The following is a 27,176-nucleotide window of genomic DNA, read 5'->3' as shown; positions in this document are numbered from 1 at the left end:
TTGCAGATGATGACTGCTAACATGTTTTTGTTTTCCTTCCTGTTCAGCTGAATGAGAGGAAGCAGTTGTGCGGCACACGTTTCGTCTCTTGCCTAATAGCTGTGACATCTGTGGCAGACTGGCTGCTGCTTTCTTTATCAGTTGAGGATGTAAGAGAGGAAAGGTTTGACAGGTAAAGCTTATGCTAGGGGATTTAGATTTGGACTTACTGCTGGCCACTGGCAACATCAAAGCATCTAGGGCCAGAAGCAGTGAAGCAACCCAAGACAACATCTGTAAACATCCATATTTAACTGTGAGTTTTCTGTAAACACTACAATTGTGCTTTACCAAAACTATTTTGGTCAAATCTGTTTATACCACATTCTGTCAGAAAAATTGTGGCCTCATCAGGTAAGTTCTGACAAACGTCAGTCTGGCATTGTATCTCTCTGTGACAGCTGTGGAGTCTCACTGAGTGCCATTTCATTTAGATGATGCAGACTAGTGCAACCTGACTTGATAGCACCCTGTGGTCAGCAAGGTCAGCTTGAATCAGTTTGGAGGCTGAATTAAGTTCCTTATCTGCCATTTGATGAATCCTTTGTTGCAATGTTTAATGGATTTTTCTCCTCCATCCACATTTAAGGCGGTCAGCTACAGTGCCATGGGATGTTAACTTCTTAATGACGTTGCACACAGTGGACACAGCAACATTACGATTTCTGATGATGAACTTGCAGCCGTGAAATTGTTCATGTTTTTGCACAATTGTGGTTCTCACATCTTTGTACCACATTTTCTCTATGCTTAATGTTGTACATACAGACACAAAGATTGAGTGAACTTTCCTTTATTTAAACAGGTTGCAAATGTGATTTCTATATTACCAGCACCTGTTACTTGCCACAGATGAGTTTAAATACAAATTAAAGAAACATCTTACAGTTCTGAGAAGATACCAATCATTTTGTCTGTTAAACATGTTAATATGAAAGCAGGGTGATCGAGTGGCACAGTGTAAAATAAATTAACCCACTATTGCTGGAATACAGGGTTCCAATTTCCAGGGGTGCTATCGGACAGTCCGGCGTCTACATACTTAAATGACTGACTGTCTGGTAGAATGTCTGGAACTCATTTACTTTTTCGGCATTTAGCCGACGCCTTTTATCCAAAGCGACTTACAGTACTGTGACAGTATACTGTCTAAGCAATTGAGGGTTAAATGACTTGCTCAAAAGCCCAACAGCAGCAACCTGGCAGTGGTAGGGCTTGAACCAGCAACCTTCTAATTAGTAGTACTATAACGAGGTCTGTGGTAGCTGGTGAACGTGCCCCGGGTTCCCAGCGAAGCAGACATTACAGAGCTCAGAGAACAAAGGCCTCTTATACCAGGCCTCCTAATTAGTGCTGATCACCCGCAGCCGTGGGGCTGACTACTTAAGCCAGCTCCACACAGCAGCGGGTGTCGCACCTTTGTTTGTTTTCCGGTCCGTGGTGGCAGCTCGTCCACACGTTCGTAGCCTTAGCTGGTAGCCCTGGTGGCGTATGCCATTCGGGTAAGTAAAACCGCAAGGTTTGAGGTAACTGGTATGTTCTGGTGGTCTCGTAGATATAGTGTGGTGCGACGCGGTGCAGTCCTCGAACTGCAGTTCATTTTGCGCTAGCAGTTAGCGTTAGCGGTTTCACTCAGCGCTGTGTTAAAGCGCTGAAAGTATTCTGGCATCAGTGCCTTCAGTTATTCTGAACATTGGATTCTCCAACCGCTGGGTGGCGACTCCGCTGAGCAAGCGGTTGCCGTGCTAAAGACCCCGGTTCGAATCCGCAGTCTAGAACTGCCTAACTTTGTTTATTTGTTTCTTTCTGGTTTCAGATTGGTGTGTCAGCTCCGCGATCCAGGGCGCGCCGACCGGTCACTGCGATTGTTAGTCGCGGTGTTGGGTCTAGCGCTCCTCGGAGTTCCCCTCCTCTCCCTTCGCTCCTAAGCGTATTAGAGGTTCTCGCGCTCCCGTTTTCCAGCACCACTACAGTGCGGTGGTAACGCTCCCGGCTGCCACGCGGCTGACCGGGGTTCGCGTCCCGCTTCCTTCTGTTTTGGTTTCACTTTGTCTATTTTTCATTTAGCTGCGTCAGCAGCTCCGTCTGAGTTTCCGATCGGGTTTTTTGTGTTCTGTTTTTTGTTTGCTGTTTATCTTTCCGTTGTCCTTTATAATTAAGTAAAATAGTATTATTATTATTTACTTCTGCATTTGCGTCCTTTCTTCCCACGTGACAGAAAGGTGCGACCAACCATGGACGCAGCAGAAACGCCACCCCCTATCGACGTACTACGCCACCAGGGTGTGGCGTTAGGCAGGCACGAGGTGGCCATTAGTCAATTGGCGCAGCATGTAGCTGCGCTTAGCCAGCAGTCTCCAGCTTTAGGAGCCGGCCCACACCCCCCACCCCATTCTGGAGGATGTGGAAGCCGCGACACCCCCATTCCTCCTCCTGAAAGATATTCGGGAGAGGCCAAGAGGTGCCGTGGCTTCCTCCTCCAGTGCGCGCTAGCCTTCGAGTTGCAGCCCTCCCGCTACCCCACAGAGCGGTCGAGGGTTGCCTATATCGTTTCCCTCTTGACTGGCCGAGCCTTGGAATGGGCTACCGCCCTCTGGGAGCAGAACGCTCCGGAATGCTCATCCGAAAGCGCCTTTAAGGAGGCCTTAAAGGAGACCTTCTTCCACCCCTCGGGGGGTCGCGAGGCAGGCCCACGCTTACTTGAGCTAACCCAAGGTAATCGGCCAGTCGTAGATTACGTAATTGAATTTAGGACACTAGCGGCGGAGTGTGGGTGGGAGGAGGGCTCTCTCACCGCCATCTTTCATCGTGGCTTATCGGAGAGGATAAAGGATGAGCTGGCCACCAGGGACCGCCCAACGACCCTTAAGGCCTCCTATACGCTGGCCACAGCCATCGATACCCGTCTTCGCCAGCGAAACCGGGAGCGGGGTACCTGTCCCCCGTTTACCCGCTTGCTGGCGCCCCCTAAGTCTCCTCCACCGGCCCTGGATCCCGAACCCATGCAGTTGGGCTCAGCCCGTGCCAATGCCCGTTCGGCATCGGGCTCGTTCTCCCGACCCCGGCAGCCGGAAAAACATCTAGGCCGCTCTCGAGTCAGGGACTCGGGAGTGAGCCGACCTACCATCCCTGCCCAAGGTCTGCTTTTGCAGGCCCGGTTGTCCTGGGGCCTCGGGAACACAAACCTTCAGGTTTGTGTCGATTCAGGTGCGGTGGAGAATTTCATTGACAGCGATCTGGTACACAGGCTGGGGATTGAGGTCCAACCGCTAGCATCACCAGTGTCGGTCCATGCGGTGGATGGCCGACCTGTAGCGGGCAGCCCGATAACCCAACAGACAAGACCTCTCACGTTGCGTCTGCAAAACCACGAGGAACGGATTACCTTTCTTGTAACTCACGTTCCTCACCTCCAGGTGGTTTTGGGGTATTCGTGGCTGCAAAGACACAATCCTCAGATCGACTGGGCCACCGGATCAATCTTCATCTGGGGAACGCGGTGTCGCGACTCGTGTTTGCTGCAAGGTGGCACGAGGTCTGCTCCGACGGAACCGAAGATGGAGGTGCCGGATTTGGCAGCTGTTCCCCCTGTGTACCATGACTTACGGGAAGTTTTTAGCAAGTCCCGGGCGCAGGACTTGCCCCCCCACAGACCGTTCGATTGCGCCATCAATCTTTTGTCCGGCACTACTCCTCCTAGGGGGCGCCTTTTTTCGCTCTCCGGTCCAGAGAAGGTGGCTATGGAGGAGTATGTGCGTGAGGCACTTAAACAGGGGTTCATCCGTCCTTCCTCCTCCCCAGCTGGGGCAGGGTTCTTTTTTGTGAACAAAAAGGACGGCACCCTGCGCCCCTGTATCGATTATCGCGGTCTGAACGCCGTTACGATCAAGGATCGGTACCCGCTGCCGCTGATGGCCACGGCTTTCGAAGCCCTTCAGCGAGCTTCTGTTTTTTCCAAGCTCGATCTTCGCAGCGCGTACAATTTGATCCGGATCAGGCAGGGGGATGAGTGGAAGACTGCGTTCATTACGCCCACTGGCCACTATGAATACCGGGTGATGCCATTTGGGTTAATGAATGCCCCCGCAGTCTTCCAGAGATTTATCAATGAGGTCTTGCGGGAGACTCTTGGTAAATTCGTCTATGTTTACTTAGACGATATTCTTATCTTTAGTCGGTCCATCGACGAGCATATAGGGCATGTCCGACGAGTTCTCCAGCTTTTGCTTGACAACCATTTGTTTGTCAAACTGGAGAAGTCAGTCTTTCACTCCGCCACGGTTTCGTTCCTGGGGTTTGTAGTGGCCGAGGGCACCCTGCGCATGGACTCGGCTAAGGTATCAGCTGTGGAGAAGTGGCCAACTCCAAGTTCTTTACGCCAACTGCAAAGGTTTTTGGGCTTTGCAAACTTTTTTCGGCGTTTCATTAAGAACTTTAGCTCAGTCGCCTCTCCGTTAACGGACCTTACAGGAAAAGGTCCGTTCCGATGGACGGTGCAGGCCCAACAAGCTTTTGACGAGCTAAAAACACTCTTGACAACTGCTCCCGTTTTACAGTTGCCCGACCCAGAGGAACCCTTCGTTGTCGAAGTGGATGCCTCCGAGGTCGGAGCTGGGGCAGTTTTGTCCCAAAGAGTGGGGCCAGAGAAGAAGCTGCATCCATGTGCCTTCTTCTCGCACCGCCTGACTCCAGCCGAGCGGAACTACCCGGTTGGAGACAGGGAACTCTTGGCCATTAAGTTGGCGTTAGAGGAGTGGCGACACTGGCTCGAGGGGGCCAATCATCCTTTTCTTGTCTGGACGGATCACAAAAATCTGTCATTCATCCAGCAAGTCAAGAGGATGAACTCCCGTCAGGCCCGGTGGTCCTTATTTTTTGGAAGGTTCAATTTTACACTGTCTTATAGACCGGGGTCCAGAAACGTCAAACCGGACGCTCTGTCTAGACAGTGGGAACCGACCAGGCCGGAGACCGGACCTGATCCCGTGATCCCCTCGACCCTGATAGCGGCCCCAGTCACATGGGGCATATCGAAGGTCATTCGGGATGCCCACCGGGCTGAACCCGACCCCGGTGGGGGACCTCCTGACAGACTGTACGTACCTTCATCCGTACGGCGTCAGGTTTTTGAATGGGCCCATGCTTCCCCATTTTCGGCGCACCCAGGTGTGACTAAGTCCCTGGTCTTGCTGCGCCGAAGATTTTGGTGGCCGGGGATGGAGAACCAGGTACGTGACTTTGTCCGTGCTTGCTCTGTGTGTGCTCTGAACAAGACACCCAGAGAGCGCCCGCGGGGCCTCCTTCATCCGTTGCCAATACCTGCTAGACCGTGGTCCCACATTTCTCTGGACTTTGTGACAGGCTTGCCAAAATCCAGAGGGTTCACGGCGGTATTGGTAATTGTCGACCGGTTTACCAAATCTTGCCTTTTTATCCCACTGCCCAAGCTACCATCCGCCATGGGTACTGCGCAAATCATCCTGAATCATGTGGTGAGAGCACATGGGGTCCCATCAGACATTGTGTCTGATCGTGGTCCACAGTTTGTAAGCCAGTGCTGGCGGGCCTTTTGCCAACTTCTTGGCGCCACGGCCAGCTTATCCTCCGGCTACCACCCGGAGTCGAATGGGCAGTCGGAGAGGCTGATCCAGGATCTGAGCAAGATGCTCAGGTGCCTGACGGCAGGGAATCCGACCACGTGGTCGGATAAGTTGATATGGGCAGAGTTTGCTCACAACACCCTGCATCATTCGGCGATTGGAATGTCACCGTTTGAGGCTCAGTTCGGGTACCCTCCGCCGCTCTTTCCTGAGCAGGAGCAGCAGGTAGCGGTCCCGTCTGTACAGCTTCATGTCCGCCGCTGCCGCGCCGCCTGGCGCAAAGCTAGGCAGGCACTTGTGGCCACCCAGCGCTCTGTGAAGCGCAAAGCTGACCGCAGGCGGCAGCCGGCTCTTACCTTCCGGCCAGGCCAACGAGTACTTGTGTCAACGAGGGATCTCCCCGTTCGAGGTGCCCCACATAAGTTGGCACCCAAGTACATTGGTCCGTTCAAGGTGGTAAAGCAGATTAATCCGGTGACGTATAGGTTGGAGCTTCCTCCCCGTATGAAAGTGCATCCAACCTTTCATGTCTCCCATCTCCGACCATTTATGTGCGGGGGAGTTTTACCCCCTCCCCAACCTCCCGCCCCTCGTATCATCCAGGGTGCCCCTGCCTTCACCGTCCGCCGGTTGCTTGACAGCAGGAAGGTTCAGGGTAGCACCCAATACTTGGTGGATTGGGAAGGTTACGGCCCTGAGGAACGTTCATGGGTACCGGCTCGCCAGATCCTGGACCCTGAACTGATCCGCGAGTTCCGGCGCAACCGAGCTGCGGGTCTTGGGACCTCAGGAGCTGTCCCTAGAGGAGGGGGTTCTATAACGAGGTCTGTGGTAGCTGGTGAACGTGCCCCGGGTTCCCAGCGAAGCAGACATTACAGAGCTCAGAGAACAAAGGCCTCTTATACCAGGCCTCCTAATTAGTGCTGATCACCCGCAGCCGTGGGGCTGACTACTTAAGCCAGCTCCACACAGCAGCGGGTGTCGCACCTTTGTTTGTTTTCCGGTCCGTGGTGGCAGCTCGTCCACACGTTCGTAGCCTTAGCTGGTAGCCCTGGTGGCGTATGCCATTCGGGTAAGTAAAACCGCAAGGTTTGAGGTAACTGGTATGTTCTGGTGGTCTCGTAGATATAGTGTGGTGCGACGCGGTGCAGTCCTCGAACTGCAGTTCATTTTGCGCTAGCAGTTAGCGTTAGCGGTTTCACTCAGCGCTGTGTTAAAGCGCTGAAAGTATTCTGGCATCAGTGCCTTCAGTTATTCTGAACATTGGATTCTCCAACCGCTGGGTGGCGACTCCGCTGAGCAAGCGGTTGCCGTGCTAAAGACCCCGGTTCGAATCCGCAGTCTAGAACTGCCTAACTTTGTTTATTTGTTTCTTTCTGGTTTCAGATTGGTGTGTCAGCTCCGCGATCCAGGGCGCGCCGACCGGTCACTGCAATTGTTAGTCGCGGTGTTGGGTCTAGCGCTCCTCGGAGTTCCCCTCCTCTCCCTTCGCTCCTAAGCGTATTAGAGGTTCTCGCGCTCCCGTTTTCCAGCACCACTACAGTGCGGTGGTAACGCTCCCGGCTGCCACGCGGCTGACCGGGGTTCGCGTCCCGCTTCCTTCTGTTTTGGTTTCACTTTGTCTATTTTTCATTTAGCTGCGTCAGCAGCTCCGTCGGAGTTTCCGATCGGGTTTTTTGTGTTCTGTTTTTTGTTTGCTGTTTATCTTTCCGTTGTCCTTTATAATTAAGTAAAATAGTATTATTATTATTTACTTCTGCATTTGCGTCCTTTCTTCCCACGTGACAAGTACAGGCTACAACTGCCACAAACTCAACACCCCAGTCAACACCTGACATTGTGTAAGTGCAATGCCCTGTAAAAACAAATCCATGGATCTTTGGTCTAATAAACCTTGTTTTTGAGTCATTTTAACACAGTAAATGTTGCAACTAAAACAGATCATTTTACATAAAAAATTCTGCATTTTGTGGGTAGTTGTGTGTAGTTTAGCTAAGCTGTTGTTGTTCATAGATGTTTCTACTTCACATTAACAGCATAAAGACAACTGCAGCAGCTTTAAAAGAGATAAAATTTGACAAACTGACTTGTTAAAAGGTGGCATCTTATAACAGTGTCACATTAAAAGTTAAGAATTAGCTCTTTGGTCTTGTTTACTGCAGTGTTTGTCTAGTAAGAATGCATGACTGCAGGCTTAACCGTATTAGAGCAGCAAAAAGTAATCAAGAAAATCTATTTAATTAAACAGGAAAATAAAACATAATTTACAACAAAATGTATTTACTGATTAGTCAGTGTACTGTTTATTCCGGACTAACCACAGCTAAATATAAATTTTGCTGAATTGCTTGGCTTTGGGTGTAAACTGAATCCCAAATTCCATCCTAATTTGTACTGTGTAGACAAACAAGATCATTTGAAATTCATCTTGATGACTATTACAGATAATGCAAACAAGCTTCCTATAGACATTTAGACCAAAAACTTGGCGAGCATGTGATGGAGAGAACATGATGAAGAGAAAGTGATATCCCTCATTGAACTGTAGCTATTATATTTAGTTTAAGTTGTCCAATTGTATTACATATTTATTACATATTAATCCTTCGTACCCCATCAAAAAAAGTCTTGTTATTTTGCCCAAAAATTTGTTTGGTCACTCGATGTAGAATGAGCGAACATGGTCTCATTTGAATAATTAGTTGAGGAGAGCGAGACTGTCACACCCACCCTCCGACACGTGCGCAGTAGCCGACTGCATCTTTTCACCTGCACAACACGAGTTCATATGTGGATCAGCTATGTGCACGGAGAGCCACACCCTGATCAGCATTATTCCTCGACTCTGTGCAGACGCCATCAACCAGCCAGCAGAGGTCGTAATTCACTCAGTTATGAGGAGTCCCTATCCAGCTTATCCTACCCTATGAACAACAGCCAATCGTTGTTCATGCAGCCGCCCAGCCCAGCTCTGGTGTACTAGTGTGTTTTTACCGCTGCACAACCTGAGCGACCAACAATTAATACATTTTAAAAACTCCACAGATTAATCAATTATGAAAGTAGTCACTGTTGGGCAGTGTGACTAAAAAAGTGAACCAATCTAATAAAAAAGATCTGAACCATAAACGCTGTGAGCCAACATACAGTGTATCACAAAAGTGAGTACACCCCTCACATTTCTGCAGATATTTAAGTATATCTTTTCATGGGACAACACTGACAAAATGACACTTTGACACAATGAAAAGTAGTCTGTGTGCAGCTTATATAACAGTGTAAATTTATTCTTCCCTCAAAATAACTCAATATACAGCCATTAATGTCTAAACCACCGGCAACAAAAGTGAGTACACCCCTAGGAGACTACACCCCTAAATGTCCAAATTGAGCACTGCTTGTCATTTTCCCTCCAAAATGTCATGTGATTTGTTAGTGTTACTAGGTCTCAGGTGTGCATAGGGAGCAGGTGTGTTCAATTTAGTAGTACAGCTCTCACACTCTCTCATACTGGACACTGAAAGTTCCAACATGGCACCTCATGGCAAAGAACTCTCTGAGGATCTTAAAAGATGAATTGTTGCGCTACATGAAGATGGCCAAGGCTACAAGAAGATTGCCAACACCCTGAAACTGAGCTGCAGCACAGTGGCCAAGATCATCCAGCGTTTTAAAAAAGCAGGGTCCACTCAGAACAGACCTCGCGTTGGTCGTCCAAAGAAGCTGAGTGCACGTGCTCAGCGTCACATCCAACTGCTGTCTTTGAAAGATAGGCGCAGGAGTGCTGTCAGCATTGCTGCAGAGATTGAAAAGGTGGGGGGTCAGCCTGTCAGTGCTCAGACCATACGCCGCACACTACATCAAATTGGTCTGCATGGCTGTCACCCCAGAAGGAAGCCTCTTCTGAAGTCTCTACACAAGAAAGCCCGCAAACAGTTTGCTGAAGACATGTCAACAAAGGACATGGATTACTGGAACCATGTCCTATGGTCTGATGAGACCAAGATTAATTTGTTTGGTTCAAATGGTCTCAAGCATGTGTGGCGGCAATCAGGTGAGGAGTACAAAGATAAGTGTGTCATGCCTACAGTCAAGCATGGTGGTGGGAATGCCATGGTCTGGGGCTGCATGAGTGCAGCAGGTGTTGGGGAGTTACATTTCATTGAGGGACACATGAACTCCAATATGTACTGTGAAATACTGAAGCAGAGCATGATCCCCTCCCTCCGGAAACTGGGTCACAGGGCAGTGTTCCAGCATGATAATGACCCCAAACACACCTCTAAGACGACCACTGCTTTATTGAAGAGGCTGAGGGTAAAGGTGATGGACTGGCCAAGCATGTCTCCAGACCTAAACCCAATAGAACATCTTTGGGGCATCCTCAAGCGGAAGGTGGAGGAGCGCAAAGTCTCGAATATCCGCCAGCTCCGTGATGTCGTCATGGAGGAGTGGAAAAGCATTCCAGTGGCAACCTGTGAAGCTCTGGTAAACTCCATTCCCAGGAGAGTTAAGGCAGTTCTGGGAAATAATGGTGGCCACACAAAATATTGACACTTCAGGAACTTTCACTAAGGGGTGTACTCACTTTTGTTGCCGGTGGTTTAGACATTAATGGCTGTATATTGAGTTATTTTGAGGGAAGAATAAATTTACACTGTTATATAAGCTGCACACAGACTACTTTTCATTGTGTCAAAGTGTCATTTTGTCAGTGTTGTCCCATGAAAAGATATACTTAAATATCTGCAGAAATGTGAGGGGTGTACTCACTTTTGTGATACACTGTATATCGGGTTTAGTGTTAAATATAATTATGTACAATAAAGACAATCCGTTATATTTTACGTAGTGTAAGATTATGTGCTGTTGGTTCACCACTTACTCGTTCTTCTCTAAGGAGAGGATCAATGGCCGACCTTTTGCTTCTATCAGTATCTTCAGTGATTTTGGATGATTCTGAGAAAAAAAAATCAAAATGTCTCATTTTTATTAATGCAATGAAAAGGTCTTGAACCTTTATTTAACTAACAAAAGTACAAAGAAGTTTAGAATTTGATGCCTGCAACACACTCAAAAAAGTTTGGACAGGGGCTAACAAAAAATAGCAAGTTACACCATTTTGAAACATTCCATAATAAGCAGGTTATTTGGTAGCAGGTAAAGGTATCATGATTTGATATAAAAGGAGAAACTTAAATTGACAAAAATTGATCTCTTAATGAGTAATAATGAATCTAAAATTGCTGAACATCACAATGAAATTACAGTCATTAAAAAAGATCTTTCCTTTTTATAAGCAACTCTTCACTACAAACGGCAGAAACAAGTGACAGAATCTGTAGAGCGAATATTAACAGCACCGCTCATAATTGCAGCTACATAATTACAGCGTGTGATGTAGGTAAGAGATTTCAAAACATTATTGTCAAAAAGTTCAATACCAAGTCATCACAGTAGACCAGGCTTGACAGAAAGCTGCACATAATTAGTGGTACCATCAGAACTGTCACATTTAATTGCAATTTTGTCAAAAGTGCTCACTCAATTTTCTTTTTTCAGCTTTTGTGCTTTGTCTGTGCTGCAGTACGCCCTCACATACCAGCATTTAACCTACGCCTCAGTGTAACATTACAGCTATATAACAATGTGCCACACTATAACACACAACTCAATGACACACAAGTACAGAGATGTGTATTCTCTTTGGTAAGAGAATAATAGTTTTTCCTCTGTGACAACAGCTCACAGCACTTTATTTTTCTATTAGAAATTGGTATACTTGTAATTTCTCACCTCAGATGTGCTCTTGGGAATAGATGAATTGCTAGCGTTTGTGACTGGGACAAGCAAGAACAATTTTTCCAAATAGTGTTATATTTGTACTTTCCTTGTGAACTGGGGAATCATTATATCAGGCTGAGTATGGGTCATCATTTCCTTGTCAGTGGCTTTTTATCAAAGTATTTTTATGTGTTTATAGTGTATCACATTATCTAGTTGGTTCATGGATTTCTTGGTGATGTTAAATAGAAAATGATTAAGTTTAATATCTTAACTTTAATATCTGGACAGTGCTGGAGATTTAGGGTCACACTAAACCAGACACCATCCCACATTTACAATGATGGCATTTTGCAGACACTTTTATACAAAGCAACTTACAGTTAAGACTGACAACTACACCAATTTAGGGTTAAGGATCTTTCTTAGGGGTCCAACAGTTGCAATTGGTGGTGATTGGGCTTTAAGCAGCAACTTTCTGAATTCTAATCTAGCACCTTAACCACTAAGCTACCAACTCCCTGTAGTTTAACTCTTAGATGTACATCATGGATCAAAGCTTTAGTAAGAACACATTCAGAAAATCAAAAATGATATCAGGCCGCTCAGGTGGCGCAGCGGTAAAATATGCTAGTACACCAGAGCTGGGATTTCGAACACATCATATCAAATCTCAGCTCTGCCATCTGGCTGGGCTGGGCGGCTACATAAACAACGATTGGCTGTTGTTCACAGGGTGGCACAAGCCGGACCAGGGTTCTTGGTGCAATTACGACCTTTGCTGGCTGAGTTTGGGAATAATGCTGATCAAGGAACATGAACTCGACTCGTGCAGGTGAAAAGAGGCAGTCGGTACTGCACATGTGTCGGAGGGGGCGTGAGTCAGTTGCGAAGCTCCTCAGTCAGCAATGGAGGGTTGTATCGGTAGAGGTGAAACGTAATGCAATCAGGATAATTGGATATGACTAGATTAGGGGACAAAATTGGAGAAAAAAAATGATATCAGATGGAGCTTGGGTGACACAGCAATCTAATGCACTAGTCCACCAACAAGTCTATTGCCGCAACACAATAGCGGCTACTGCTGTCTGGTCAATGGTGGGGAGAGGAGCAAATTGTTGTTAAATACCTTCATACATCACTATATATATAATGCTGTTATTTCAACAGTATTTATTTATTATAATTCCAAAATGTATGTATTTATTATTAGATTATTATTAGGTTAAACGTTTTCAAACTGTAGAGCTGAGTCAGTTTAGCTCTTTTTGTTTTGCTCTTGTTTAGTTCCTATAGATATAAAGACTTTGCTAGTTTAATAGTCTCTTCTTACATGAGAGTGAAGATAGCTGATGGGTTGATGCTCTTTACCATCCAGCAGCAGAGGTACCATAATCTCATAGTGTTCCAGCTTTGTAACCACATTTTTTAAACGCCTTCCTGAAAAATAATCCAAAGAGGAAATATAAGTGAAAAATCAATAAAATAAACAGTGTAAAAGACTAGTTCAAATAAAAAAACAAACCAAAAAAATCACTGAGAAATGATTTCAGTATTTGGTGTGCAGAAAGTAGGAACACACACTTGGCTTAAAACTCAAAGAAATATGATTAAAATCTGTTATATGAATATATAAAGTGATACATGCATATACAGTGTATCACAAAAGTGAGTACACCCCTCACATTTCTGCAGATATTTAAGTATATCTTTTCATGGGACAACACTGACAAAATGACACTTTGACACAATGAAAAGTAGTCTGTGTGCAGCTTATATAACAGTGTAAATTTATTCTTCCCTCAAAATAACTCAATATACAGCCATTAATGTCTAAACCACCGGCAACAAAAGTGAGTACACCCCTTAGTGAAAGTTCCTGAAGTGTCAATATTTTGTGTGGCCACCATTATTTCCCAGAACTGCCTTAACTCTCCTGGGCATGGAGTTTACCAGAGCTTCACAGGTTGCCACTGGAATGCTTTTCCACTCCTCCATGACGACATCACGGAGCTGGCGGATATTCGAGACTTTGCGCTCCTCCACCTTCCGCTTCAGGATGCCCCAAAGATGTTCTATTGGGTTTAGGTCTGGAGACATGCTTGGCCAGTCCATCACCTTTACCCTCAGCCTCTTCAATAAAGCAGTGGTCGTCTTAGAGGTGTGTTTGGGGTCATTATCATGCTGGAACACTGCCCTGCGACCCAGTTTCCGGAGGGAGGGGATCATGCTCTGCTTCAGTATTTCACAGTACATATTGGAGTTCATGTGTCCCTCAATGAAATGTAACTCCCCAACACCTGCTGCACTCATGCAGCCCCAGACCATGGCATTCCCACCACCATGCTTGACTGTAGGCATGACACACTTATCTTTGTACTCCTCACCTGATTGCCGCCACACATGCTTGAGACCATCTGAACCAAACAAATTAATCTTGGTCTCATCAGACCATAGGACATGGTTCCAGTAATCCATGTCCTTTGTTGACATGTCTTCAGCAAACTGTTTGCGGGCTTTCTTGTGTAGAGACTTCAGAAGAGGCTTCCTTCTGGGGTGACAGCCATGCAGACCAATTTGATGTAGTGTGCGGCGTATGGTCTGAGCACTGACAGGCTGACCCCCCACCTTTTCAATCTCTACAGCAATGCTGACAGCACTCCTGCGCCTATCTTTCAAAGACAGCAGTTGGATGTGACGCTGAGCACGTGCACTCAGCTTCTTTGGACGACCAACGCGAGGTCTGTTCTGAGTGGACCCTGCTCTTTTAAAACGCTGGATGATCTTGGCCACTGTGCTGCAGCTCAGTTTCAGGGTATTGGCAATCTTCTTGTAGCCTTGGCCATCTTCATGTAGCGCAACAATTCGTCTTTTAAGATCCTCAGAGAGTTCTTTGCCATGAGGTGCCATGTTGGAACTTTCAGTGACCAGTATGAGAGAGTGTGAGAGCTGTACTACTAAATTGAACACACCTGCTCCCTATGCACACCTGAGACCTAGTAACACTAACAAATCACATGACATTTTGGAGGGAAAATGATAAGCAGTGCTCAATTTGGACATTTAGGGGTGTAGTCTCTTAGGGGTGTACTCACTTATGTTGCCGGTGGTTTAGACATTAATGGCTGTATATTGAGTTATTTTGAGGGAAGAATAAATTTACACTGTTATATAAGCTGCACACAGACTACTTTTCATTGTGTCAAAGTGTCATTTTGTCAGTGTTGTCCCATGAAAAGATATACTTAAATATCTGCAGAAATGTGAGGGGTGTACTCACTTTTGTGATACACTGTATATGCACATGCACATTTGGCTTGTTCTCACACAAAGCCTTCTGCATTTGATTTACCGCACCTCTACATTGACAAATTGCAGGCAAGCCATGTAATTGGATTAGGGATAGAAGAGCACTATACGTTTTCTGCTTGCAAAACAAATACATTTATATTCTGCCTGTAATCAGAGGATTATGTAAATATTCTTATGGCAGTAGCACTACGAACGTGGGCAGAGTTTAATAGCTGTAACTGTAAAAGAAATGTTTGCCTACATCAGTAGCCTTCATTGTTACTTTAATCTAATCAAAGTCTTTATTTTCTTCTCGTGTCTTTGGAGCCTAACGTCCCAATAGTCTACTTCAACCTCTGAAACCCTCCATTACTACATCTATTATAAATGAAAAAGACAAACTGCAGAGCAAAATAGTGCAACAGCTCTGAGACCCAGAAACTGAGCAACATGACAGAGTGCATTATTCTTGGTGCCTGGGAGAACTGCAAACCCAGAAAAACAAACACACACACAATTAATCCCAATCTTTCCCTCTAGGGGTGGCAGGATCAAATCAATAATCAAAATCATTTAACAATGTTTGTAAGTATGCAATGTCTGTTTTTAATTAACCCAAGCCAATAAATAAATAATTCTTTTTTGTTCTCAATTTTTATCAATTACATTAGAAAGCTTATTCAGGGCTGCATAGTCTTGATTTGTAGAGAGCTGGCTAGATGAGTCTTTCTGCATCTGTTAATGTCATTTCATCAGCTTAATTAATTCTGTCATTCAAAGTGACCCCTAAAAGGACTTGCTTTTGTTTTGTTTTATCTTGTGATTAAAGGCAGATTGAAACATAATGCTTCTGTTATCTTACCAAAATGACCCATAAAGGAGAAATGCTTATGTAGAACAAACAGACTATTTGTCTGTATTCACTGAACATAACCAGAGAACAACAGATAGATCTGGTCTTCTGGCTGCAAACTCCTGTATATTCAGTTCCACTACACTACATAAATCTGTGTCATTCCACACTGTTTTTCATGTAGCAACATTTGTTTGATGTTAATGTTTAAAGGGAAGCATATTCAGGCCTGTTACATATTATAGGACAGTGGTTGCTCAGTGGTTAAGATACTGGACTACTGATTACAAGTTTGCTGGTCACTGTACATGCAGTGCCAATAAAATGAAGTAAACCATGACAAAATGTATGTACAATATATTATTATGAAAAAAACAACAGTACAGTATATGAACTGTTCAACTATGCCATAGCCACAAAATAAGTTACATTTTTTTTAACATCAAATTTCCTTTTTATGCCTGATTCTCAGTATTAACACTGTATAAACCAGTTCTTAACATACAGTGCACAGACGATGTATGATGAATTGATTTCCTCTTTCATGCCTGATATTGCTGCAAATATTACACCAGCATAAACCAAATATTAGCCCACATTGCCGGGGAATACATATAAGGCTGGTTTTGCGAAATTAACCCTGTATAAAAACACATATTAAATGCATAATAAAAACACAATTTTAAGATTAATATCTAGCTTGTGCCTATGCCAAACATCTTCACAAAATTCAACATGTTGCTACTAAAAAAATCTGAAAAAAATGCAAAGCATAAGTGATTGTTTTATTGCATTATGTTTTCCAGATAAGTTAATGCTCATTCTTTTTTTTAATGCATTAGCGCATCCAATTTTTACCCAATTGTTATGCGTTATGCTTCTTCTTTACTGGTGCTGACCCCCACCCCGATTAAGGACAGCGAACTGACACTTGCCCCCTCCAACACGTGAGCAGTAGCCGACTGCATCTTTTAACTTGCACGAGGCGAGTTCATATGCGGATCAGCTTTGTGCACCGTCAGCCACACCCTGATCAGCATTATTCCTCTACTCTGTGCAGACGCCATCAATCAGCCAGGGAAATCCTACATTTAAAGAGAATGAAAAGAAAAGAAAGAAAAGAAAAATACAAAACTGGGGTATAAATATGAGGTAGATGCTTGGATGGCACAGCAGTAAATTATGTTGGGATCCAGGGTTACAATTCCACCAGTTGAGCGTCTAGATGCTGACATGTCTTTGTCGGGGCCACCATAACACAATTGTAAAACATGAAAATAAAAAGCACATTCCTTTTAGTTGTTTATTAACTTAAGAAAGCAAAAGAAAACACACAAATTGAGACAAAGTGTTTAAATCTACATCAATCAGGCAACGACTGTTCATTTTCTGTAAATGTAATAATGAATAAGCCCAATCTGGAAAAGGATGCAAATGTATCTTTCCTCAGATTAAAGTTAAAGGTTCAAATGCTTATTTTCTACAAGAATCATGGCTGGAGATTTGCAAAAGACCTGCATTAAACAATCATAATTTCTCTCATAACAAAAATCTTCTGCCCAAATATTTTAACTGCTCTATCGCTGATCTAAATCAAGCCTGGCCATGAGAGGCAGCACTTATGAATACATAAGAGTAGGTGATGTGAGCGAATGCTTGGATAAAGTCCTTATGCTATATTAAGCTTTCACATACTCATACTTTCACAGCCCCTTAACACTCTTAACACATCAGAATTCATGGAACACATCAGAGTTCCATGAGCTTATCACGTTTGCTGAATCCTGAGCTGCTCTAATCTTCACTACCAGTTTCTGCATAGCTGCTTTCCTTTTCTCATCCCTCTGCTCCCGAGGAAGGAAGTGGAGAACTGCACCATTCAAAGCCATAATGAGGGTCTCTGAGGGCATGAAACAGGGTCAGTAAAGGTATCAGATGGCAGATTTGTTATATATGAGGACTATCTGAAGGAAGGGCTATCTCTGATGTTTACTGTTTAGTCAGCTTTAAGTGCGCTGTTCTTTTTTCTGCTTAGAAATCATTTTCATTGTTCAGTATGGATGTGTGGTTCATCTTTTACTGTCTAATCATTTTATTTTTTCTTTCTGGAAAAAGACACAAATGCAGACACAGTAGGTTTTTTTCCAGAATAAAAATTATTATCATTATTAGAACTAGCAAGAAAACAATCTGAATGCAGAAGCATGTACACCATCATATGGCAACATGATGTCTGTAAAATACATGATTGCATTTCTGTTAACTGGATGTATAAGCTGACCGTGGGAACCTGGAATCATTCAATAGAAAAAAAGCTATCCCACTGCCTTTTTACTGTCATACACACACACACACACACACACACACACACTAGTAAAACAGCAGTAGAGTCCACATTCAGCTCTGTCCCCAAGGACATCTTGTATATGAGAGGAAGAAACAGACAAACCCTGTGGGTGTGTACAGTGATAAACACTTAAAGAAAAATGAAGAAATGCATTCACAAATTTTAGACAAACACTCTTGTGTACAGAACATCTGTAAAATGTTTGGGAGGGACAGCAATAAAGTTGCATGAAGCATTGAGAATGAGTTCTTTTTTGATGCATGTGTGACTGACAAGGATGAATTATTTGTGTCCAGAATTAAATAATAATAATAACTTAAGTATGTTTCTCTATCACATTTTGATCACAATACTCTGCCAGCAGATTTTAATGTTTAATACTTTTGCCATAAAATTAACTTCATGCCGCTCAGGTGGCACAGCGGTAAAACACACACTACCGCACCATAGCTGGGATCTCGAATACATCGTATCGAATCTCAGCTCTGCCATCCGGCTGGGCTGGGCGGCCACATGAACAACGATTGGCTGTTGTTCATAGGGTGGGTAAGCCGGACCAGAGTTCCTCATAACTGGTGCAATTACGACCCTGCTGGCTGATTGATGGAGCCTGCGCAAGGTTGGAGAATAATGCTCATCAAGGTGTGGCTCTTTGTGCACAAGGCTGATCCGCATATGAACTCACCTCGTGCAGGTGAAAAGAGGCAGTTGGTACTGAGAATTCTTTTTTGATACTCTGACATGATCCAAATCTACTTTATAGACAGGTGTTTGATGCTGTGTGTTTGATTAAACAGAACAAATTATTTAATTCAGGCACTGTAACGGGGTGAGGAGCACCCCTCGAACAGAGGCGCCAGATGGCACCCTGTCTCTGAGTAGTTGTTTAGATGATGTAAATCAAGAGAAAGCAAATAACTGAAAAAAGACAAACTCAAACGGGGGTATTAAATACTACCACTACTACTACTAATAATAATAATCATAATAATAATAAAACAAATCCCAAAGGAACAAGCAGCCCAAAATAAGGCTTTAGAACAAGAGAACCATTCATGCTGGTGTTTGGCTATTGGCATGTAAAACACACAAAGCCCGATAGCAGACAACTCTGGAGAGAAACACAAAAACTTGACAAGTAACAAAAAAGCATATGGGTATAACTCCACCCGCTACTCAGTCCACAAGTACTTGAGAGGCTGCTATGGCTACCATGTTTTACACTCTTTGGTTACATTCATGACAGAAAAGGTAGTTACTCATTACACAAGGGTCATCAATTCACGAGGTTATATCAAACACAGTCATGGACAATTTAGTGTCTCCAATTCACCTCACTTGCATGTCTTTGGACTGTGGGAGGAAACTGGAGCACCTGGAGGAAACCCATGGAGGAAACCCACACAGACACGGGTAGAACATGCAAACTCCACACAGAAAGGACCCGGACCGCCCCACCTGGGGACTTAGCCACCGTGCCGCCCGGCACCCGTAAGAAAATTCAAAGCAGAGGGTGCAGTGAAGAAACTCACTCACAGAGTCTTACAAACAAAAGCTAGAAAGTTAGGCTAATTATATTATATAAATATATTATTATTATTAGTAGTAGTAGTAGTAGTTGCATTACTTCCAAGTTGTTAAATGATCAACAAGAGCAATAAAATAATTTCACTAAGTAAAATATTACCAATGTAAACACACATAGTAGTATAGGGCAACTGATAGTGCTGCAGAAAAAGTACCACCAATAAAGTACCTCACCATATTAAAGATTCTGTTGTATTATGACATGCGTATATAAATTCTATACAACTATATATCAATATATAAACCAAAACCAATGACCTAATTACAAAAGCCACTAGCTGACTTTATTCCTCATTTTTGACATCGATGTCATTGACAGTGTCAAAGCTTGCTGGAAAAATTAGAGGTGATTCAGCTTTGGGGCAACAAATCAACTTCCGTGTTCATGAATAGACACCCAGACATTCAATTTGGTCTAAACATGAATCAAACTAAGGGGTTGCAGCCTAAACATGCACAAATTACAAAGACATTCAGCTACTTATGTAATGTAATTATTCAACTGCTTGCAAGCAATTTGATTGAAATATTTATGGCTCTGTAACCTTGTTACTTAAGAATGTAGTAAAACTGATGTGTGAGGCAGTAAGCAACACTGACACTTTATAAACAGCAGTGCCAAACAGAAATGCAACTTTCTGTCTCATGAGCCAAGGAATGCTTAGAAAATTTTAAACATGTAGTCAGTATAAATGTTGGAAATATTTTCTTTGTCCTTTTGTCAGTGAAATAAAATCATTTTATTAAAAATGAATTAAAATTTTTTTGTATGTGTATATGTGTGAATGTGTATGAGTGTATAAGAGAACTGGTGTGTATGTATGTATGAGTGACTCTGTGTGTGTGACTGTCTGTCTGTGTATATGTGTGAATGTATGTGAGTGTATAAGTGACTCGGTGTGTATGTGTGTATGAGTGAGTCTGTTGGTGAATGACTGTGTGTGTGTGATGGAATAAGTGACCCTGAAAGCTGGGTCACAGTCTAACGTTAAGGGTCCTTCAGAAGTATAATAAACTAATAAACTCTCCAAACTCACCTAAGATAGAAGGAATAAAAAACACTGAATTGTTCTGAAAAGAAAATCGCTTTCATTTAGAGTGCAATAAAGAAAAATGGATACCAAATACTTTCTCTTCTGAAAAAAGTTTTGTTGTTAAAGTTTTTCCCAAAAACAGAGTTTTTCCCAAAAATGTCCATTTGAACTTTTGACCTCAACTGTATTTTGCTACTTTGACACTGTACAATGTTTCATACTGCTATTGCTTTCAGTTTCATAAAGCCCAAAACACATCGGGTTTCTAACAGCACTTTGAAAAGAGTGCACTCAGCACTTTGAGTCACCTTGTATAAAAAGGACTGATGGTTAATAAAAAATGTGTGCTGGTCTGCACGCGGTAGATAAAGAAACTGCATGTGTGACTGACAAAGATGAATTATTTGTGTCCAGAATTAAATAATAATAATAACTTAAGTATGTTTCTCTATTACATTTTGATCACAATACTCTGCCAGCAGATTTGAATGTTTTAATACTTTTGCCATAAAATTAACTTTATGCCGCTCAAGCGGCGCAGCGGTAAAACACACACTACCGCACCAGAGCTGGGATTTCGAATACACTGTATCGAATCTCAGCTTTGCCATCCGGCTGGGCTGGGCGGCCACATGAACAACGATTGGCTGTTGTTTATAGGGTGGGTTAGCCGGACCAGGGTTCTTCATAACTGGTGCAATTATAACCTCTGCTGGCTGATTGATGGCGCCTGCGCAGGGTTGGGGAATAATGCTCATCAAGGTGTGGCTCTCTGTGCACAAGGCTGATCCGCATATAAACTCGCCTCGTGCAGGTGAAAAGAGGCAGTTGGTACTGAGCATGTCAAAGGGGGCAATCAGGGTAATGTACAACTAGATTAGGGGAGAAAATTGAGAGGAAAATTCGAGAAAAAAAGGGAATTTTTTTTTTACTTCATCTCTGCATCATACAATAACGACCAGTAATAAAGAATGAGTGTAGCCAGTGTGAACCCTTTCTGTCTCTAGCTGTTAAGTGAGTTCTATTGTTGTAAATAAAAAACATAAAACAGCCACAATGTGTCCTCACCTCCCAAATGATTTAAAAGTGTAATTAATAGGGAAGGTGATGTAACACACACATGTGTACACACACAGACTTATTTACAGGTATATAAACACTTGCATTTTATAGTATATAGTAATTTTTGTATTTTGTATAGCTGACTTTTCCAGCTATTCCCAAGAAAAAAGGGCCTGAGACCACATTGTGCTCATACAAGAGAGAGGATAATGCCTATTGAGTTCTTTCTTTCGAAAATGGCTTTGAGCCTTTGTTTATTACAAAAGTAAAAGAACCAAAGCTTTTACATTTTTGTGTGGTTTTATTTAGTGGGACACAATTGATTACAGTGTGTTAATAGATTTCTATTCTCTTGTGATTTTTATTAATTTGACCTTCCAAACATACATTTGTTGATTATAGCAAAAAGAATGAGCGTGCGGGTCAGTTATACGTGTTTGTAGTTTTAGGAGAGTTTTTGTATTTATTGTTTTAACACTGTATACAAGTAATGTGAAAAAATTAAATTTTGATTATTAAAATTGGTGCCTTTATTTATTTATTTATTTTTTTTTATGCATTTTCTCTCTTCCGCCAATCAGGGTCCTTACACAGCGTAAGAAGATACCACCCCACACATAGTCCGGTCGTCCCACCGTAGCAGATGCGGTGGCCAATTAGTATCTGCTGCAGGCACTGCCAATTATGCCCGCCAGATGGCACCCAGCTGACCAGCTAGCTGGTGTGCTAGCGGAATATCCTTTTCCTTTTTTTAACATAATTCAGTTTTCACGGGGTATGTATATAAATGCTAATTATGGCTAAATGGCAATACATAGTTAATAGTTTTCTTTCTTGGGGTGGGGGCTAGAAAGCAGAATGAATTTTTTGAATTTCTTCCTTTATGTTTGCAGTTTTTTTAATTTACTTTCATACTACAGTCAACTCCAGAACTATTAGTAACCTTAATTACATGTAAAATACCTTTGTGGTCAAGTCCTTAATCTCACATTAAAAATAAAAGAGAAATTTAAATTTTTAATGAAATTTGTTTCAAGATAAGTAAAACCTCAAAAGCTTTTTAGTCTGTTTCCTTTCTGGAATGTCCATAACAAAAGCTCCATTCAACCACCAGTCCACTTGTTGGCGGAGACAGGTCGATTTGGGCATTACTAGAAACAAAATAATGCACTATGAATAACATTGGGTATTAGGTGTTTGTTGCCAAAAATTCTAATTCTGTCTAATCTGCCCATAGAAGCTGGTCTCAGTCAACATTCCAGTGGTATCTAGCAAAATCTAAATAAATGTCAAATGAAATTTAAGGTTTTCTCCTGGCACACCTCTAAAATTTGCAGAAATGATGTTTAAATGTAGATTCAAAAGTTTAGTGACCCCAAAATGCTACCAGTTTCCACAAATCTTCAACACTGAGAAAAAGTATGTATTCACCCCCAACCACAGGAGCAAAATACATGTGTCCTCTTCTAAGGGGTTTATTAAAGATCTAGTTGTTTTTTAACTTCTTAATTACTGCCCTAACAATGGATGTGAACATTTTTAGGTATTTTATGCAGTAAGACAACAACTTTTTACTGTTGCAGCCATAATCATTATTAATGGTATTAAGGCTGTTAGATTACTAATGCTGTTCATTTTGCTGTAGGACAAAACTACATTGGTTAGCACTAAGCATTTAGTATTTACACTTACTAAATGCTAAAAAAAAAATGTGAATAATGGAAAGTTTTTTGACACAGTTACAAATAACTGCTTTGCTAAACATCTGGGTTTTATTTAAGCAGTCTATCCTTCTAAGAGGTTTAAGACTCATTGCTTCTTTTCTCTATTCTGCTTTAACATAATAGGATTTCAAAGATATGAGATTTAAAATGCAGGTTGCCAGCAATATTGAGATACTTACAAAAAATGTATCCTATATATCTTAAATACTTTATTTATTTATTCCTCAGCCCTAGCTCATGTAGCTAAACGTGCCTTTGGCAGAACACTAAGTTTAAAATTTTCACACTGACTTTGCCCTGGCATGTGTAATGAGAAAAGAAACATATCAACCAATTAACCAAAAAACATCTTTGCGAGAGGACCTCACTGCCCGTCAGTTACTTTGCATGTGTACAGGCAACCCACACAAGGTGAGGCTATAAATAAACAAGCAGAGCACTAGCTTGATAAAAAAGAAAAATTTCTGAAATTAAAGTGTAGTTATTAATATCATAGGAAAACTAAAGGCGACCAAGTGAATGAAAAGTGTTGAGGAAAAAAACAGAATTCAAAAACTAATAGCAACTCTAATCTATTAAATAAAAGAATAATAGCCACTTAAACACCTGTATCTGATTACATTATTCACAGAAACTCTGTATCATTAAATGTAGCTCAACAATAAATGGATGAATAATTGGACTGTACCAGTTCAGCCATGACATCTATGTACCTGTAATCATGTACCTGGTATAAGCTGGGTAGGCTTAAAACAGTAGCTGACAGTGGCATGTTGGGAATGTTTACAGGCTCCAGGCTAGTACATAATGTAGCTGTGCTCTGTTTTTACTCAAACCTTATTCAACTCAACAGCCCAGCATTAATGGCATGACTTTTTATGGCTAATTAACAAAAGGTGTTTAAATATGTGTTTTATTAAGGTTGTCCTGTTGGCTATTTGACCTCACTGTTTTCTCAGGTGATTTTGGGTGACTGGCGTTGTGTGTTTGTGGGAGCTTACATGTATTTATAAAAAGCCTCTCTAGTATTGGTCTAAATAAATAAATTCGTCTGCTGAACAAGCATTTTGGACAAAAGCCACAAGGGCAGTTGTAGCCTAGTGATTAAGGTACTGGACTAGTAATCAAAAGATCACTGGTTCAAGCCCCACCACTGCCAGGTTGCTGCTTTTGGGCCCTTAAACAAGGCCCTTAACCCTTAATTGCTCAGACTGTATACTGTCACACTACTGTAAGTTGCTTTGGATAAAGGCGTCTGCTTTTGTTTGTTTGTTTATTAGGATTTTAACGTCATGTTTTACACTTTGGTTACATTCATGACAGGAACGTTAGTTACTCGTTACACAAGATTCATCAGTTCACAAGTTTATATCAAACACAGTCTTGGACAATTTAGTATCTCCAGTTCACCTCACTTGCATGTCTTTGGATTGTGGGAGGAAACCGGAGGACCCGGAGGAAACCCACGCGAACACGGGGAGAACATAGCCACCGTGCCGCCCAAAGGTGTCTGCTAAATGCCGAAAATGTAAATGTCATCTGATTTCAATCTATAGCTGATCTGTGAAAAATTATAAAATTCTATTGTTAGGTTTTTAATTTCATTTTCAACAACCACTTTACCCAGGTTGGAGTTGTGGCAGAACTGGTTCCACTGGGAAACACTGGGCACAATGCTGGAATACCCCTTACAGTGTGACGATCCATTGTCATCTCTTTCAGCCTTTCTCCAGAGACACAGCCAATCATTGCTTAAATTTTTTTGGGCGTGGCTGGCCGATAACACCACTGACATTTGAACTTGGATCTGGCTAATCTAATAAAAATGTTTGTATTTTGTCAGATTAACAGTAGTAAACATGACATTGCCTTTTTAGTGTAGTTATTTTCCTACCTTTTTACTTCTTATTATTTTTTTATATTATTAAGAACATATGTTGTTGCAATTATCATTTCTCAATAGTTAATTATCAGTAACCACATCATTTTAATTATCTACTTAAATGTTAACTATTGTATGACAGCCTTATTTTCTCTGGGACACCCGGTAATCAAGAATGGGAATAATAAATTCTGATCATTATAACTGTGTTAGCATTTAGCTAAGACTAAGATAATAGAAGAAAAGACCAATAAATGATATCTTTTTGTTTGTTTAATATGACAAACACAATAATTAGAAACTATGCATGTACCAGTAGACTATTAACCTTCTATAGACTGTCTCCTGAAAAGGTCCTGTTTTCTCTCTCTGCTTCCACTTCAAGCTCATACCTCTTCATGCATAATCTAAATGTTTGGGTTTCAGTAACAGTAGCACAGCCTAATGATCTACTGTAAACCAATGACTTGTCAAATGCAAACACCTACTATCTAAATAAAGTCTTCTTAAAACTGCACCATTATGCACTGACTATAGAGTGACTAAAATTTGTACATTCATAAAGCTATGAATATAATTATAATCATCTGATTTTTTTGGGACATTTGCCTGCACAGATCTAGTAATAATTGAATCATTTTAGCAAATAGCATCTGGTACCACAGATATCTATTCAGGAACGGCATTTCCATTTTCTCCATAAAACGTAGAACCTTGCACTGTTTGACTCTGTGATATCTAGAGTTCGCAGTCATATGCAAATGTTTGGACACAAGCTATGTTTTGTTAATTTTCTAATTGAAAATAAGTCACTCCAAAATATTAATAAGCCTCCACATCAAGAGTTCCTTCACATATATGCAGATCATCCCTGCCGTGGGCAAGTAGAATCCGGCGTCTGTTTCTCCCAATAACAAGCTGAAAATCACTTTAATCACAGAACTTTTTCCACTGTCTATCTTGGTCCACCTCTTCTTTGTTTCAGGTGGCATTTCTTGCTGCAGCAGTGGGATGTGTTAAGTGACAATAATTTTCCAAAGGACTCCTGAGCTCATGTGGCTATGTCCATCACGGTATCATAAAGATTGCTCAAACAATATCGCTCGAGGGCTTGATGGTCACACACATTCAGCAGCGGTTTCCACCCTTGGCCTTTACGCACCAAAATTTCTCCTAATTCAGTGAATCTTTTCATGATATTATGAACTGTAGATGGTGAAACATTATAGTTCTTTGCAATCATGTGCTGTCTGTCTGTGACCTGACTGAAAATTCTCTCAAAGTTTGGCACAAAGTGGTGAACGACAACCCACCCATGCTTGCAAAAGCTAAGCCTTTACTGGATGCTCATTAATACTCTAGGTCTTGATGACCTCACCTGTTACCAGTTAAACTGCTACTTGTGGAACCTTCCAGAACAATGTTACTTGTATAACTTTAGTCTTATTTTGCCTTTGTCCACACTTTTTGAAGGTGTCAATATTCTACTGTTTTTTATATCTACAAAATACCTTTAGGTTTGTCAGTGAACACAATAAAATGGTCATGGCTGCATACATTTTTAATCAGTCTATTAAGCTTTGCTTTCCTTTGTCAATTCCCTAACCTGTAGTAACTTCTTTTTCTTATTTAGCTTTACAATGGGTACAGCACTACCCAAATACACTGGCCGCTAGGTAGAAATACACTATCAACAAGGAGCCAATCCATTGCAGGACATTCCCTCCCACTCAGGGTGGCTTTTGCACCTCTTTCCGATAACAGTTTGGATGGTCCTTTAAGTCTTCAGTATGGAGAGTTTAATATTGTCTTTATTCTCAAAAACAAGATGAAGCAGAGACTCATTTTACTATGGTACTTATTAACACTGTCTTTAAGCCCATCTGAAATATATCTGGGCCTAGAAAACTAGGAACTGATACGTGGCGTATGTCAGGTCGCATTCCTTGATGCGGTGGTAGACTGGATTAAGT

At 42.3% G+C, this 27,176-nt stretch overlaps 1 protein-coding gene across 1 annotated transcript in view; it reads right to left on the bottom strand.

Annotated features, from left to right (window-relative positions):
• The window catches only part of adam12b (ADAM metallopeptidase domain 12b), a 154,132-nt gene that overhangs the window by 122,883 nt on the left and 4,073 nt on the right, over positions 1–27,176 (bottom strand). The window contains exons 2-3 of the mRNA XM_063007899.1: positions 12,757–12,863; positions 10,525–10,598 (exon numbers count right to left, since the gene is read on the bottom strand). Of these exons, the coding sequence (XP_062863969.1) occupies positions 10,525–10,598; positions 12,757–12,863 (181 nt within the window). The remainder of the gene's footprint in view (positions 1–10,524; positions 10,599–12,756; positions 12,864–27,176) is intronic.

Source organism: Trichomycterus rosablanca, chromosome 13, assembly GCF_030014385.1.
Source record: "Trichomycterus rosablanca isolate fTriRos1 chromosome 13, fTriRos1.hap1, whole genome shotgun sequence".
NCBI lineage: Eukaryota > Metazoa > Chordata > Actinopteri > Siluriformes > Trichomycteridae > Trichomycterus > Trichomycterus rosablanca.
The sequence above is the reverse complement of the archived record's forward strand: the minus strand, read 5'-3'. Positions and strand labels throughout refer to the sequence as shown.